Source organism: Gymnoscopelus braueri (assembly GCF_963280865.1).
Source record: "Gymnoscopelus braueri genome assembly, chromosome: 23".
NCBI classification, from domain to species: Eukaryota; Metazoa; Chordata; class Actinopteri; order Myctophiformes; family Myctophidae; genus Gymnoscopelus; species Gymnoscopelus braueri.
The window spans coordinates 24,546,114-24,561,308 of NC_137625.1; the positions used below are offsets into that span (position 1 = coordinate 24,546,114).

The 15,195-nt window shown below is 43.0% G+C and overlaps 1 protein-coding gene across 5 annotated transcripts in view; it reads left to right on the forward strand.

Moving 5' to 3' along the window:
* The window catches only part of celf2 (cugbp, Elav-like family member 2), a 205,601-nt gene extending 192,260 nt beyond the window's left edge, over positions 1–13,341 (forward strand). For 4 of the 5 annotated variants that reach the window (XM_080421552.1, XM_080421553.1, XM_080421554.1 and 1 more), the window contains exons 12-15: positions 8,142–8,315; positions 9,833–9,976; positions 10,719–10,891; positions 13,057–13,341. In XM_080421552.1, coding sequence (XP_080277678.1) covers positions 8,142–8,315; positions 9,833–9,976; positions 10,719–10,846 — 446 coding nt within the window. In that variant the 3' untranslated portion in view covers positions 10,847–10,891; positions 13,057–13,341. Of the gene's footprint in view, positions 1–2,152; positions 2,282–4,776; positions 4,891–8,141; positions 8,316–9,832; positions 9,977–10,718; positions 10,892–13,056 lie in introns of all 5 variants that reach the window. The other variant, XM_080421551.1, reaches the window with a different exon arrangement.
* The last annotated feature ends 1,854 nt before the right edge of the window (positions 13,342–15,195 follow it).

A 15,195-nucleotide genomic window follows, 5' to 3' on the forward strand; every position in this document is an offset into this window, starting at 1 on the left:
TTTGCCCTAAATTTCGCTGTATGCTTTCGACAAAAGCAGTGCATGCAAATGATGTCTGTATCACTTTTGGCACATTTTGCCACATAATGATCCAGCTCAATTTAGCTTCTGATGAATTACAGAAGATTGTCAAAAAATTATTATACATGGATTCTGACTTCATAAACGGCAACGTTGGCAAAGTTACATTTTCCTCAAGTAGCCTATAGACATTTTCCTTAAGTATAGACACACATATACAGTATAATAATGTATAAATAGTACACACTTGTAAGTAGGCACACATGCACACAGACAGGCAGTCCTGTTTTTTTTAGCTATCAACACACACACACACACACACACACACACACACACACACACACACACACACACACACACACACACACACACACACACACACACACACACACACACACAGAACGTGCGCTTGTTGCCGGCTCGGTAACCTTAGAAAGGGTACGAATAATTAAGGAGGATCCATCCGTTTTACAGAAGAAAGAACACTTGACGGTGTAAAATGGACATAAATGAATATCGCTATAGAATCCAGCTGACTGTTCTCATCGACTTGCATTTGTTTGTTTGTTTTTTTTGGGGGGGGGGTCCACAAAATACCCCTTCTCTTTATTATGAACTACAATCATTTCTCTGCGGTGTCAAACAAGACATACTCCTCTCTGTGGTGTCTCGTTCCTGTGATGTTGTGTGTTCCTGTGTGTTTATGTGTGTGTGTGTGTGTGTGTGTGTGTGTGTGTGTGTGTGTGTGTGTGTGTGTGTGTGTGTGTGTGTGTGTGTGTGTGTATGTGTATGTATTCTCATGGTACTGTATATACATTCAGACTTGTATATACAGACACATACCTCACATTGACAAAGTGTCCGCCTCTCTTAAGTTGATTTCCTAACATGATGACATGCTCACAAACACTCAGCCACGGCACATATTGGATCTCTCTGTTTAGACTCGGAGCGGCTCATTAGAGATAACAAAGTTCTGTTCTGATGAACGAGTCTGTCTGCTTTACTGTATGAAGGCTTGTACAACTGCTGTGTGAAATGCCACACGCTCACACACACACACACACACACACACACACACACACACACACACACACACACACACACACACACACACACACACACACACACACACACACACACACACACACACACACACACAAACACACGTACTCGGACACAAAAAGCCAGGTGAAAGGTCCACTTGTACACACAGAAGGTGTTTTATAGCCCTAGCTTAGCCATCATTTAGCTGTTGGCATGTGGTCATTAATTACGCTTAAGTATGGGCCCATATGCTAATGCCAACAAGCTAATTACCAATGAATGGATCAAGGATTATGCTCAGGTTTGCTGCAGTTGTCCCATATTAGACCTACTGTAAACCTGCTGAATTGCACACGGTGTAATTTCTACAGATGGCACACACAAACATCACAGGGCTAATTTCCATGCATTATTTCAGCCATAGATTATACTGACCAGTGGTGGAAAGTAACTAAGCACATTTACTTAAGTACTGTACTTAAGTACAATTTTGAGGTATTTGTACTTTACTTGAGTATTTCCAATTTCCAATACTTTTACTTCTACTGCACTACATCTCAGAGGCAAATGTTGTACTTTTACTCCACTACAATTATAAAACTTTATATAACATTTTAGTTACTAGTTACTTTTCAGATATAAATGATTATTATAAAACATACATGAACCACTTTAGCCCTATTTTATACATATGCTATTTGAAAATAGCCGATCTACAAGCTCACAACGCGTCGCATCGCGTAGTAGTAGATCTGCTATTTTCAAATATTTTAGAACTTTTACTTTTGGCACTTTAAGTATATTCTGATGCCAATACTTTTGTACTTTTACTCAAGTTAATTTTTTATTCCGGACATTTACTTGTAACAGAATACTTCTACATGCGGGTACTTTTTCCACCACTGCACACATGCGATGCAAGACAGGACTATTTTCGCCTGTGGAATCCAAACTGTTCAGTCCGTAATTATTGGGCCCTCGTCCACAGTCCTGGATCTGGTCCTGGTCCTGGTCCGGAGCGAGACCCCGCATGGCCTCGCTCCCCAGGTTTGACACCACCCTCTCTGGCTCCTCCTCTCTCCAGGTATGAGTGCTCTGCAGTTGCAGAACCTGGCCACTTTAGCAGCGGCCGCGGCGGCGGCCCAAAACTCAGCCAGCCCCTCCAATGCCCTGTCCTCCAGCGTGGCCTCCCTGGGAGCGCTGACCAGCCCAGGTAACGCTGCACCCCGGTGGTGGGGGGGGGGGGGGTGTTTCGGAAGGGGGTCCCGGCGCCTGCCCTCCTCCTCTCCCCCCCGCCCGTCTATCCGCTCTCCACGCCGCTCTCATCGCCATCGTAAACCCGTTGTTGTTGCGCTGAAAACCGACATCATCACAGAAATCACGCTCCCCCCGCCCTCCCCATTACCGAGTCATCGTCATCATCATCACCTTCATCGTCCTCCACTCAGCCACCGCCATTGTTTTCCGATCTTCGTGCCGTGTTGTCGACCGCCATCGCAGCGCAGTACCGTGGTGTTGTGTGGTCGTTTGTTCCTCCACTGGTCATCCTTGCTTCTGACAAAGTTCACAGACCTCCTCACCACTTCACATCTCCATGGAGACTCCATAACGCCTGCCTGTTTCGCGTCTTCCTGTCTGAGCGCCTCACTTCCTGTCCATGTGGCATGTGGCTCGACCACCACGTTAACCCCGTGTCCCACGTACAGTGTTTCTATCCACCTCTGTCGCTTTGTTTATGTATCTCAGAGTCTTTTGTCAGGTTTCCATACTTCAAGACCACTGTTTGTTGTTTGTGTGCGTGTGTGTGTGTGTGTGTGCGTGTGCGTGTGCGTGTGTGTGTGTGTGTGTGTGTGTGTGCATGCGTGTGCGTTCAGTCTGTATTGTGGTGCCCTTTAAGTGATTTGACTCTTTGTTTGCACCTTAGAGCCCCACAGAGAAACGGGAACCTTAATGAAGCATACTTGTTTCCGAGGGAAGGAGTGCTTATACACACACCCTTGTGTGTTGTCGTTGTTGTTGTTGTACTTAATGTACTCTGCAACATGGCTGGGCTTTAGAGGGAGACCGCAGGCCCTCAGCCACGACGATTATGCTCAGCGAGGTTAAAATAAAGCCACCTTCAGACTCCCTCCACCTCCTCCTCCTCCTTCCCTCCGTTTTCCTCACACCAGCCTGTTCTCCTTCTTCCCCTCGTGCTCCCTTTTTTCATTGGCCTCATCTCTTTCTGCTGCCCTCCTTTTGACAAGCTCCTGTTTCACCTTCGTCTCTACTTCCCCTTTCATGTCCTCTCAGCCTCGCTATCCGGCAGCAGCGGCAGCTCGCTCGACCGTCTCTGTTCCGAGTAGACACAAAACAGAGCATGAATTCGATAAAGCTTTTCTCCTGTCCCTCTCACAGCAGCGCTCCCATGCCGCTCTCCGCTTCCACCACAGACCTGCTTTGCTTTGGAATGAATAACCCATTCTTCTCCTTTTTTTACTTCCTTTCATTCTTACGCTCACCCTGCGTTTTACATGCTGTACTTTCACCTTCTCTCTCTGTCCTCTCCTCTCTCTCTCTCTCCCTCTGTCTGACTCGCTGAATGTTAGCCCGACCTTGAATAGCACACACACTCAGGTTCAACTACTCGGTGGCCGTAAGTGAATGAACGGCCCCAGTGTTGTGCATGTGTCGATGAAACCGAGACGTCATGCCAGTGTGATATAAATATAGACTCCTCTGCATGGAGACAGGCTTTTGTTTTGCACCCGCAAGTGCTGCCGGCACAGAGCTTTTCTGCTTTTTATCGCATCCATTTCATAATGTATTCAGTAACAATCCTGCTTTGTCGACGTGTCTTTGATGAGATCAAGGGTACGAGGATAGAGGGAATCATTGTGTCTAAAAATGGAACGCGGGTGCTAGTTCATGTTGCCCGTGACATCATGCACCCAACACCACCAACATAGCACTTCACCCACTTGAACCATGTTGCACGAGTTTCACAATTGAAGCCGGTATGCACAGAGGTGTGTTTGTGGATCTGTGGTGTGTGTGTGTGTGTGTGTGTGTGTGTGTGTGTGTGTGTGTGTGTGTGTGTGCTCTGTACGTGTCACGAGCTCTCGTTTCGTTTTGTATTTCCATGTCAGTGACGAGACTGTGGCTCAGTAAAAGACACATTGTGCTACATCAATACATTTTAAATTGCATTGCGGGCTATACTGTAAATGCCGGTGTGTGTCTGTGACATATTATATCCCCACACAAGGATCATCGCAAACACGTAGATGTTTAGCTTCCTGCAGAGCTGTGTGACTGTTTTGCTGGATAGCCTTTTTGTATTTATTTGTATTAACACGTACAGCATAGCCTTGGATTCAGCCACCTGTGGTTCAAATGCAACAGGCTGAAATCCTCAGTGTTAGTTCATCCATTTGTAACTCGGAGAGTGTAAAATTGTAACCAAATGGAACCATTTTGGTACACTTGTACACCCTTGGTGTTAAATTGCTATACTAAATTATTATAATTATGCAAGCATGAAACCGCTACTTATGCCATGGCTAAGATGTCGACGATTCCTTCGGCGTCTGCCCTCGTTTAACGTGCCTGCTTCTTTGTCTCTTGCCCCTCCCTCTCCACCCTCTATCTTCCTTTCTGTTTCCGCTCTGTCCATCCACCTCTTCCGCTTTCCTCCCTGCTCTCCTCCTACTCTCTCTTGGTAACTAGCAGCGGGTACCACAGCTAGTTCGGGAATGAACTCTTTGACCTCTCTGGGCACCCTGCAGGGCCTGGCTGGGGCCACCATGGGCCTGAACAACATTAATGCACTAAGTTCATTAGGTAGCATCAACAGTGAGTATTCAACCTCCCATATCAGCCACACCACCCCCCCCACCACCCACCTCCACCCATCCACACCGCTCAGCCGCATTAACGTCACAGACCCTGTGCTCAGACGCAGAGAGATTAGGTGGCACCATAACGGCCCGGATATGGCTCGCGGGATTGGCCCACCTACTAATGAATCTACGGAATTGATATTATGTCCGAAATCTTGTATGGAAAGGATCGGTTTGTATCCAAACACATTGAAAATGTGTTTGCCGGTCGAATAATTATTATTATAATAATTATTTTCTCTTTTTTTGACCAATTTTGCAGATGTTTGATAGCATTTTAATCTGGGCCCCTCTTCCCCAACATCTCTGTGTCTGGATTTTTGGACAGTTACACCTCATTAACACATTCTTTGACAGCTGACTCTTCCTTTCATCTACTCATCCATCCATCCATCCATCCATCCACCCACTCACTCACTCACTCACTCACTCACTCACTCACTCACTCACTCACTCACTCACTCACTCACTCACTCACTCACTCACTCACTCACTCACTCACTCACTCAGCCATCAATCCCTCCATCTGCTTCCTGGTTGTGTTTGCTGTGAGTGGCGTGTGCTGTCCTTACCATGTCAGTGTCATGATGTCTCACCTTGTATTGTATTGTGTTTTGTAGTTTGTTTGTTGTGTGTGTGTGTGTGTGTGTGTGTGTGTGTGTGTGTGTGTGTGTGTGTGTGTGCGTGTGCGTGCGCCTTGTACCTTGTTGAAAATATAATTTGCAGGATAGCGCTTTGGAATAAGATTCAACAGTTTAGTTTAGTTTATTTGAAAAGCAATAACATTTCAGTTGAAATCAGCCGAGGATGATGCACAATAAAGTCTGGTACTTATTTCCATGGTCTTACACTCAACAAAACATGCGATCACATGGTGACTGACATGTGCAATAAATTAACCAGATTTTTATGACAATACATTTAACAGAAAAGTAAACAGCCCAGCCCTTTTATCCTAAATATATATAATTTAAAATCCAATAAAAATCTAATTACATTAAACTATACTACCTGTAATTACATTGGAACCTTTAGTAACCAGAGCTTGGTTAGACCCTACCCATTACTTTGTTGGCCATATAGTTTTACCATCCAGGTTTCCCTCCAAGATACAGCGCAGGTATTTTACTGATGTCTTCACACCAACCAATTCCTCATTTAACATGATCTTAAAGTCGGTCGTCCTACTTAGCTTTAATATTGGTACCTTGAAAAAATAGCTTCTGAAATTGCTCCTGTTATTACAGAGCTGATTGAAGGAAGAAACATTCACTCGACCTTCATTTATACATGTGTATCTACAGTCAACGTGTGCGTGTTGTACTGGGGAGTACGTGTGTGTGTGTGTGACTTGCTCTGATAGTGATGGCCACACTGTCTGGTCTCCGCCCTGCCTTTCACCTCTTGGGAAAATGGTCTGGGGTCTTAATCAGCGCTGTTATGACAGCTGAGATCCTGTACTAGCAGCCTTTCCTACCACATTATTCTCCTCTGACCTTTACCGCTCCTCTGCCCGAGTAGCTGTATCCGGCGTGTAAATCATACACACACACACACACACACACACACACACACACACACACACACAGAGAAAGAGCTAGTTTCCCATTACATTTTGTCCATGCACAATGGTATCGCATGCCAAAAATAGCCGATCTATAAGTTCACAACGCACCGTGGTCGTGCGAAGAAGTATAAATCAGGCTTGATCCGCGTTTTCTCCTGCTCGTCCCAACCGTCCCTTAACCCACCCCCCCCCCATCCACCCCCACACCCCACACCCCCCGCCAGCCTCATTTAAACACATCTAGGCCTTAATTGAATTGCAAAGGTCACCGGTGCAATTATTCCTGAATAAATGAGTGACCTATAATCCGGAGCTCGGCGGTGATCATTTATTTCACCGTGTGCGATGGCGAGGCGGCAGGACGTTGGGCCAATGTCACACCCCCCTCAGACAAGTTGCCCTCCGCCGCCATATTAAGCCGTAACACGGCGCTAATGAGTATTACCATGTTACCCAACCCCCCCCTCCCTCACTCGCCACTCCCTCTCTCTCACATCGCAGACGCTACAGGTCAGTGTTTGACGGTTTGGCGCAGTTAGCATCGTCAGGCCAGATAATCCCTCCTGCAGTTGGAGTAGACCGAGGGCAGCAGTGAACTAAAGGGCCTTTGAGTGATGCTATTAAGAGCGCTGGAACGGTGGGCTGGGCTATTGAGGACACTCGTCTCCACCGAAGTGCAGTTTAAACTTTGAACAGAGCAACAATAAAACGACTTTACCTCGTGCCTGCCGGGAACAGTGGAGGAGAGCGGTTGTCATAGCGATTCATTCCGCTGTCTGGTTCCTGCTTCTGGTTGTTGTGTTGCTCTTGTGCATGGTCAGGTCAGGCTGTCCATCTATTTGTGTGTGTGTGTGTGTGTGCGTGTGCGTGTGCGTGTGCGTGTGCGTGTGCGTGTGCGTGTGCGTGTGCGTGTGCGTGTGTGTGTGTGTGTGTGTGTGTGTGTGTGCGTGTGTCACACAGTAGATGATTTAATGTTGTACGATCATGTGCTATCATTGGCTATGTTCATTTACAGTATAATTGTGTTTATATGACTTACCTTGTTATGTTGTACCTGTTGTATCCTGTGTCATGACACGTTAACCAATTAAGCCCTAATACTTAGCCGTAAAATAATCAGCAAGAATAGCCAATCTACAAGCTCACACCACAATGCACCGCGCTGTGAGCTTGTGTTTCTGCTATTTTCAAAATAAATTAACAGAATTATTGTTATTTATTTACCCAAATTAGGGATTAATGTGGTTAACTGGTGTGTTTTAATGTGTGTACGGTACACTGTTGACGTGTACGTGTGACTGCGTGTAACTGTATAGAGTCTGTCAATGTGTGCGTTCCTGTGTGTGACGTCCAGTGCAATTTGCATGAGGTTTTACATGTGCGTCTGTATGAACATGAGTGACTGTGTGTGTGTGTGTGTGTGTGTGTGTGTGTGTGTGTGTGTGTGTGTGTGTGTGTGTGTGTGTGTGTGTGTGTGTGTGTGTGTGTGTGTGTGTGTGTGTGTTCGTTCATGTGTGTGTGTGTGTATGTGTGTTGAAACACAACCTTTAATGGGAGCGCTAATGAGTAAGTGCTCTTCTTTCTTTATTGTTGGGTTTTATGTAAAGTTGCTCAAATGCTCTCAGGTATGGCTGCCCTCAACGGAGGCTTGAGCGGAGGGCTTACCAACGGGACGGGCACCATGGACGCGCTGACGCAGGCTTACTCAGGGATCCAGCAGTACGCGGCCGCGGCCCTGCCAACCCTCTACAGCCAGTCTCTGCTGCAGCAGCAAGGGGCTGCCGGCAGCCAGAAAGAGGGTTAGTATAGTTGTCCGGGTAGCCTCTCTAGTCCAGTGGCTCTCAGCCTGTGGATACCCAGATGATTAGCTTCATGTGCAACATTGTTTTCTCACTCAAGAGTAAACAAACCAACAGACATACAGGGTATCTGCACATTTCTAAAGTGACACTTTAAGGACTTTTAAGACAGTTTTAATATACCTCTAAAATAAAATAAGTAATAATAATAAGTAATAATTACTACGACAAAAGTAACCAAAAACTATACTATATAAAATAGCCGATCTACAAGCTCACAACGCCTTGCATCGCAATGCACTTTGAGTTTGCAGATCTGCTATTTTTGCATAGCTGAAAAGTAAAATAGGGCTGAAGTTTAAACTGTTCCTTATTTTGCTGGGGACCCCCTGGAACCCCCTCAAGGACCCCTGGAGGTCACCATACCCCACTTTGAGAACCACTGTTCTAGTCAGCAAGCCATAAAACTGTTTTCTGAAAGAGCTTTTCATCATAGGGTTCTGCATTTTAAAGCAAACATTTATCATGAACTGAAGTAATATTATGCTGGTGGGTGGGGGCGGGGTGCAATTGTTTAGCATTATACAGGCTTGACAAAAATGTAAGCTGTTTTTAGGCTGCTCTCCAATTAGCAGCTAGCATGTCATTCATATTATTTTTTTCGGGAACTTGGATGCTCCCTGACAGTTGGCACTGGCAGTAGTTAATACAAATTCATAATTTTATGGTCAAAATCTGTCAGCTGTTTAATTTGGCACCGGCATTAATCTTCGTGCAGTTCTGTTCCGCTCTCATTTCTGGGTGGATTAGCTGTCACTGTTGTGATTGAGCTGCGTCCCAGGACAACATAGAGCCCTGGTGTGGGTCTTCTTTGGGACTATCCTCGTGATTCCACTTTGTCAAAGAAGTACTGGTGAATTTACCCTCACTTTACATGATATGACCCTAGCGTGAACAAGCCCTCATGTTATAGTACAGTAGTACCACATCAGCATTAGTCCAGAGATATTTTACAAGTGTCCCAGAGCTAGCGGTTTTCTTTTTCTTTTGAATTAGTAACCAGGTAAGCTAAAAGGTCAAATTCTCTTCAGTGTATCCGCACATTCCGTGTCAGATTGTACAGTTAAATTAGACTGGTAGATTTGTAATGATAAAAATGTATGTATTAGGGATAGTGTACAGCGACAGCAAAACCTCAACTTAACAGGTTGACCCAAGATTTGCCCTGTATCGATCTCTTGGGGTTTCTTTCCAATAATGACCACCTCAATGTACATTACCCTGCTTATTACACGGCTACTTACGAACACAAATCAATAATTTGACAGAAATTCTTCATTTTTAAACATTTAATTCGATTTACAAGCTTCCGTCTCCATAGAAATAAAAGCGTGGCAGAGCAGCGGAATGCAGAATGCTTGGATTAACCAATCAGAATCAAGTATTCGACAAAGCCGTGTACTAACAGTCGGACACCTCGACCGTTTACTTCACTGCATCTCTTCTTCTCCTCCCAGGTCCAGAAGGTGCCAACCTCTTCATCTACCACCTGCCCCAGGAGTTTGGAGACCAGGACATCCTACAGATGTTCATGCCTTTTGGAAACGTGGTCTCTGCCAAAGTCTTCATTGACAAACAGACAAACCTAAGCAAGTGCTTCGGTACGGCAACGCACACACACGCACACGCACACGCGCACACACACACACACACACACACACACACACACACACACACACACACACACACACACACACAGTGGTGGAAAAAGTACTCAAATATTTTACTTAAGTAAAAGTATCAATACTGCAATGTAGATGTACTCTGTCACAAGAAAAAGTCTGGAATTCAAAATGTACTTGAGTAAAAGTACAAAAGTATTGGTATCAAAATGTACTTAAAGTACCAAAAGTAAAAGTACTAAATGTTTGAAAATAGCAGATCTACAAGCTCACAACGCGTCGCGATGCGACGCGTTGTGAGCTTGTAGACCGGCTATTTTCAAATAGCCTATGTATAAAATAGGGCTAAAGTGGTTAATGTATGTTTTATAATGTAATAATTTATATCTGAAAAGTAACTAGTAACTAAAGTTTTCAAATAATCGTAGTGGAGTAAAAGTACAATATTTGCCTCTGAGATGTAGTGGAGTAGAAGTAAAAGTATTGGAAATTGGAAATACTCAAGTAAAGTACCAAATACCTCAAAAATGTACTTAAGTACAGTACTTAAGTAAATGTACTTAGTTACTTTCCACCCACTGCACACACACCACTGATCTTTTCTTTTTCTTTTTTTAAGCCTATCATCCCGTCATACCCTTTTTTGTTCTCCTTTCCTTCCTTTCTTCCTCCTCTCTCTCTCTCTCTCTCTCTGTCTAAACCCTGTCTGATGTGGCTCCAGGCTTCGTCAGCTATGACAATCCCGTGTCAGCACAGGCAGCCATCCAGGCCATGAACGGCTTCCAGATCGGCATGAAGAGGCTGAAAGTGCAGCTGAAGCGCTCCAAGAACGACAGCAAACCGTACTGATCTTAGCACTAGGGTCTTTCTGCTCCCCATGTTAGCACTGCTAGGGTAAGTCCCCCCCATGAAAAAAAACAACAAACAAAACAAAAAAAACGAGCCACGACCTCTATACCAGGGACTGAGGGGTGATGGGTGAGGGGGAGGCAGGGGGGTAGGGGTGTCAGGGGACATGGGAGGGAGGGGGAGATACAACCTACAAGCACCCTGAGGGAGACATACACACATGCCTTGTTTTGTTGTACTTTGGGGTTTTTTGGTTCTCAAGCTTTTCATTATTATTTTTTATTTTTTTTCATTAGCAGTATTATTTTTTTAATTATTTATTATGATTTATGATATATTTGAGTTTTTACACACATGAACGCTTCCATTACCGCCATTACGTTGTACAATTTTAATAATGGAACGAAGTAGCTATCAACGGGTAGCTTTTATCTTTGTTGAGTTGTGTAAATGTTCTTTAGTTTTTTTTCTAAATGATTATTTATATAATTTTATTGAGGACTAGCTAGATAGTCAGAACTGCGGTTGCGACGAAGAACGTTTTTCGCGTTTAGTTTTTTTCCTCTCTCTCAATTTCTTTCTCTCTCTCTCTCTCTCACTCTTTGTGAACCTGAGGCCTGGTAAAGCAGTCTTGTAAAGGTTCGTTTCTTTTTTTCTTTTTTTCCTCTCGCGCACACCAATATGCACATTTGACCTTTGACCTCCGTGGTGTTGGTTGCGGATCACCGCTGCTTCTCTGACCCCCTCTACCGCCCCACTATCACCCGGGAGCAAAGGCTGCAAAAACACACAGAGGCAGTAGTAGCCTCTCGCGATAGTCAAAAAATCAACGTCATTCAGTTATGCCCGATTTATACACCGAAAATAACCAATCTACGAGCTCACAATGCATCGCGGTACGAGGCATTGTGAGCTTGTAGATTTGTTATTTGCGCAATTAAGTATAATCAGGCCTTACACCAAACACTATGTTTTACTATTTACGTTTATGTGGGAGGAAAAAAATACGACAATTTTTTTATTTAATTAGTTGATGCTTTTCTGGGTCAGATCACATTGGTCTCTGTTGAACGGGATATCACGTACAACATTTTCAAAAACCAAACATCCTGAATTTGGTGAAGGCTGTAATAGAAGAAAAAAAAAGACTTTATGGGTTAAGGGGGTAACTGAAAATACTTGATGTTTCTTGAAAGATTTAAAAAATAATAATAATTCAAAGTACAGAAAGCCACAGGCCTGTAAATTTTATTTGTAAAAAGAGCAGTTCTATTTTTATACAACATTTTTACTGCCTCAGATTTAAAAAAAAAAGAATAATGATTTTATTTATTGCCTATCGTTAAGTTATTGGACTCCTAAAGTATACAGTATCATTAGAGTAGACCCTTTTTGTGAAGAAGTCTCGTGGAATTGGGTTCTCCAGCGTTGTTCGTGTTCCTTGAAGTGCAGAACCACATCCACACCACACTCCATGCCTCCGCTCGCCATCGCTGTCACCTCCCAAACCTGCACTTCACCCCCCTCTCTGTTCGTCTCTCCATCACATCCGTCTGTGATCATCTCTCTCTCTCACACTCTGTCTCTCTCTCTCTCTCTATCACTCTCTCCATCAGTAGTGGGACTTCACCTGTCAAATTTCTGCCTATCCTTGCGTTTTGTTTCGAGTGTTTCGTTACGTTCTGTTTTTTGTTTGTTTGTTTGTTTGTATACCCCCCCCCCCCCAACACACCCCCTCAAAAAGGAAAAATAAATAAACTATGAATAGTTTCTCCCAAATGGCATCCATCTACCAGCCTCCTAACGGAGGCAAGGGGTACGGATGGATATAGCTTTGGGTGTTGTGTGTGTGTGTACGTGGGTTTGTTGGGAGTGAGTGAGAGTGAATGTTTGTTTGTGTTTGTACTACGTGTGGGTGGCCATGAGTGCGTTATTGTTACCGTTTTTGTACATCCCCCCCCCCTAAAAAATACATATAGCATTTTTATATTGAATAAAAAAATGCAAATGATTTAAAATGAACGCTAAAAAAAAATGTGCCAATTGCATAGCCAGCTAGTGTTGCATTGTTGATGTTGCTGTTGTTGTTGTTGTTGTTTGTTGTTGTTGTTGTTTGTTGTTGTTTGTTCTCCTGATTTAAATGCTGTAGTGGTGTGGTGCCCTGGCTCTCTGTGTGTAACTCTCTCCTCTCCCCTGTTTTCTTCCCCTAGAACCCATCTCCATGCCTGTTAGCTCATCGTTTGCCTAGCATGTCTCCGTGGCGTCCAAAAACAAAACAAAACAAAAAAATACAAAAACGAAAGCAAAACAAAACAAAAAAACTAAGTGTCATCGTCCCGTCATTGTTTTTTCTGATGTCTTTTCTGAGCTCACCTGATCATAACCTGGTCTCCGCCTACTGACTTTTTCAACTTTGAACTTTACCTTGGTCTTTTGGACTTTTTGTTTTTGTTTTGTGTTTTTTTGCATGCGACCTCATTTGGATGTGGTTTTTTTGGGGGGGGAGGGCAGGGAGGAGGATGTGGGTGAGATGATATCAGGATTGCAGAAGGGAGGGAATAAAAACAGGGAGGGTTGAGGAAATGAATCAATGTGAAAAAGGTAGAGCTGCATACATACAAAAAGACTGAGAATTTTTATGAACAAACACAAATGTTCTTTTATCAAAAGAAGAATAATCCTGTGGCAAAGTGATTTCCATTCAGCTTATTTTGTTATTTGTTTTCTTCCTTTATGTTGGGTTTCCTTTATTTGTTTCTTCTTTCATTTAAAGTAAACTTGAAAGTTCAGTACAGGGATTGGCACGTTCTCTTGCTTCTGGCACCACTAGCAATATGAGGCCAGAAGCAGTCCGCGCCAGTTTCTACGAAAAATAAGACTACTTCCAAACAGTTTTGAATAAAAACTGTCTGATCAATATTAGACTCTCTCAGAGCTCTCTAATGGTTTTTACATTTTTCAGGCAGTGTAAAGTTTTTTGATAAGGCCATTTTAAGTGGCTCTGTTTCTCATTAAAGTCTATATATAGAACCACTTTTTTCTAGAGTAGTACAAAGGTAACAAAAAAAACACAAAAAAACAGACATTTACCCTGTTTGGGGGGAGAAATGCTACCTACTTGTGTCACCTTTTGCTGAACTGACTCACAGATAGACAATCCGTGGTTTAAATGCACATGATGAAATGACCTATATTTTCTACTGTTTAAATGTATAGAGGAAAACAAAAAAGTACTAAGATACCTGTAACCTGCGTTAACGTCGGTGCTTCTCGTGAGTTTAGTTGTGGTTTCATCACAAGTCTAACGGTCTTAAATGTCTCATGTTTCTAAAGAGAAGATTAAAAAATCAGTTTACTTGAACAATAGACAAAGCCTTTCATATTACTATAATAGTTCCTTTGTTTTTTTTCCTTTTCTTTATTTTTTAAGGAGTCCCTATTTGCTAAATTTCTTGTTGGTTAATTAGCTATATAAAATTCCTAAAAATATATATAAATATAAATATATCTATATATATATAATATGTCAGCTTGTGAAGCATCAATGTCTATTATTTTCTTTCTCTTGTGGGAAAAAATATTTAGGTGTGTTTCGTTGTTCAGCAAAAATGTCTTATAAAGAAAAAAAGACAAGATCAATGGAGTTTAGTGCCAAATTCTGAAGGTACATCCTGCCTAGCGCGTCAGTGTATTTCTTGTGAAATTATTTGATAACATGGGTATTTTATTAAGTGTTTTGTATGGATCCCTCATATTTAAAATATAGATTTAAAAAAGAGTTTGTTAACTTGCTATTCTGTGGTCTTGTTGCCTGAAAATGTCATGTTTGCTTTTTTCTTTGTAAAGATGTAAAAAAAAAGTGCCCATGTGTCATATATATATATACACGCACACACGGACACACTCTCGTGCAGACCTCACAGTTGACTTTTACTTTGTTGTGGTGTATGAGAGCCCCTGAGTGTGAAATCTTCTGCAGTAATTGTTCCTAACCCACAAGCGTGTGTGTGCACAAACACACTCAAAATTCTGTTTTTTCCCTGTCACATTGCACATTGTTATTTATAGCCGCTGTTCAAGCCCTTTTATTCGTCAAAGCCTTATCACTAGCTTTTGCTCTGTCTGTTATTCCGGTTTCTCTTTTTTGTGCTTTCTCCCTCTTACACAGAAACACATTAGACTGCAGCATGTTTTTTCTTCTTTTGATTTCCTTTTTAGTGTGTGTTCAGCACATTTACACGCTATGGAAAGTTGCACGCCGAGCCTTATTGTCAACCTCCACTCATCCCTTCATCGCGTTGAAAACATTTGAGTCTTAGTTGCAGTTGTCATAGATGGTAAAGATACTC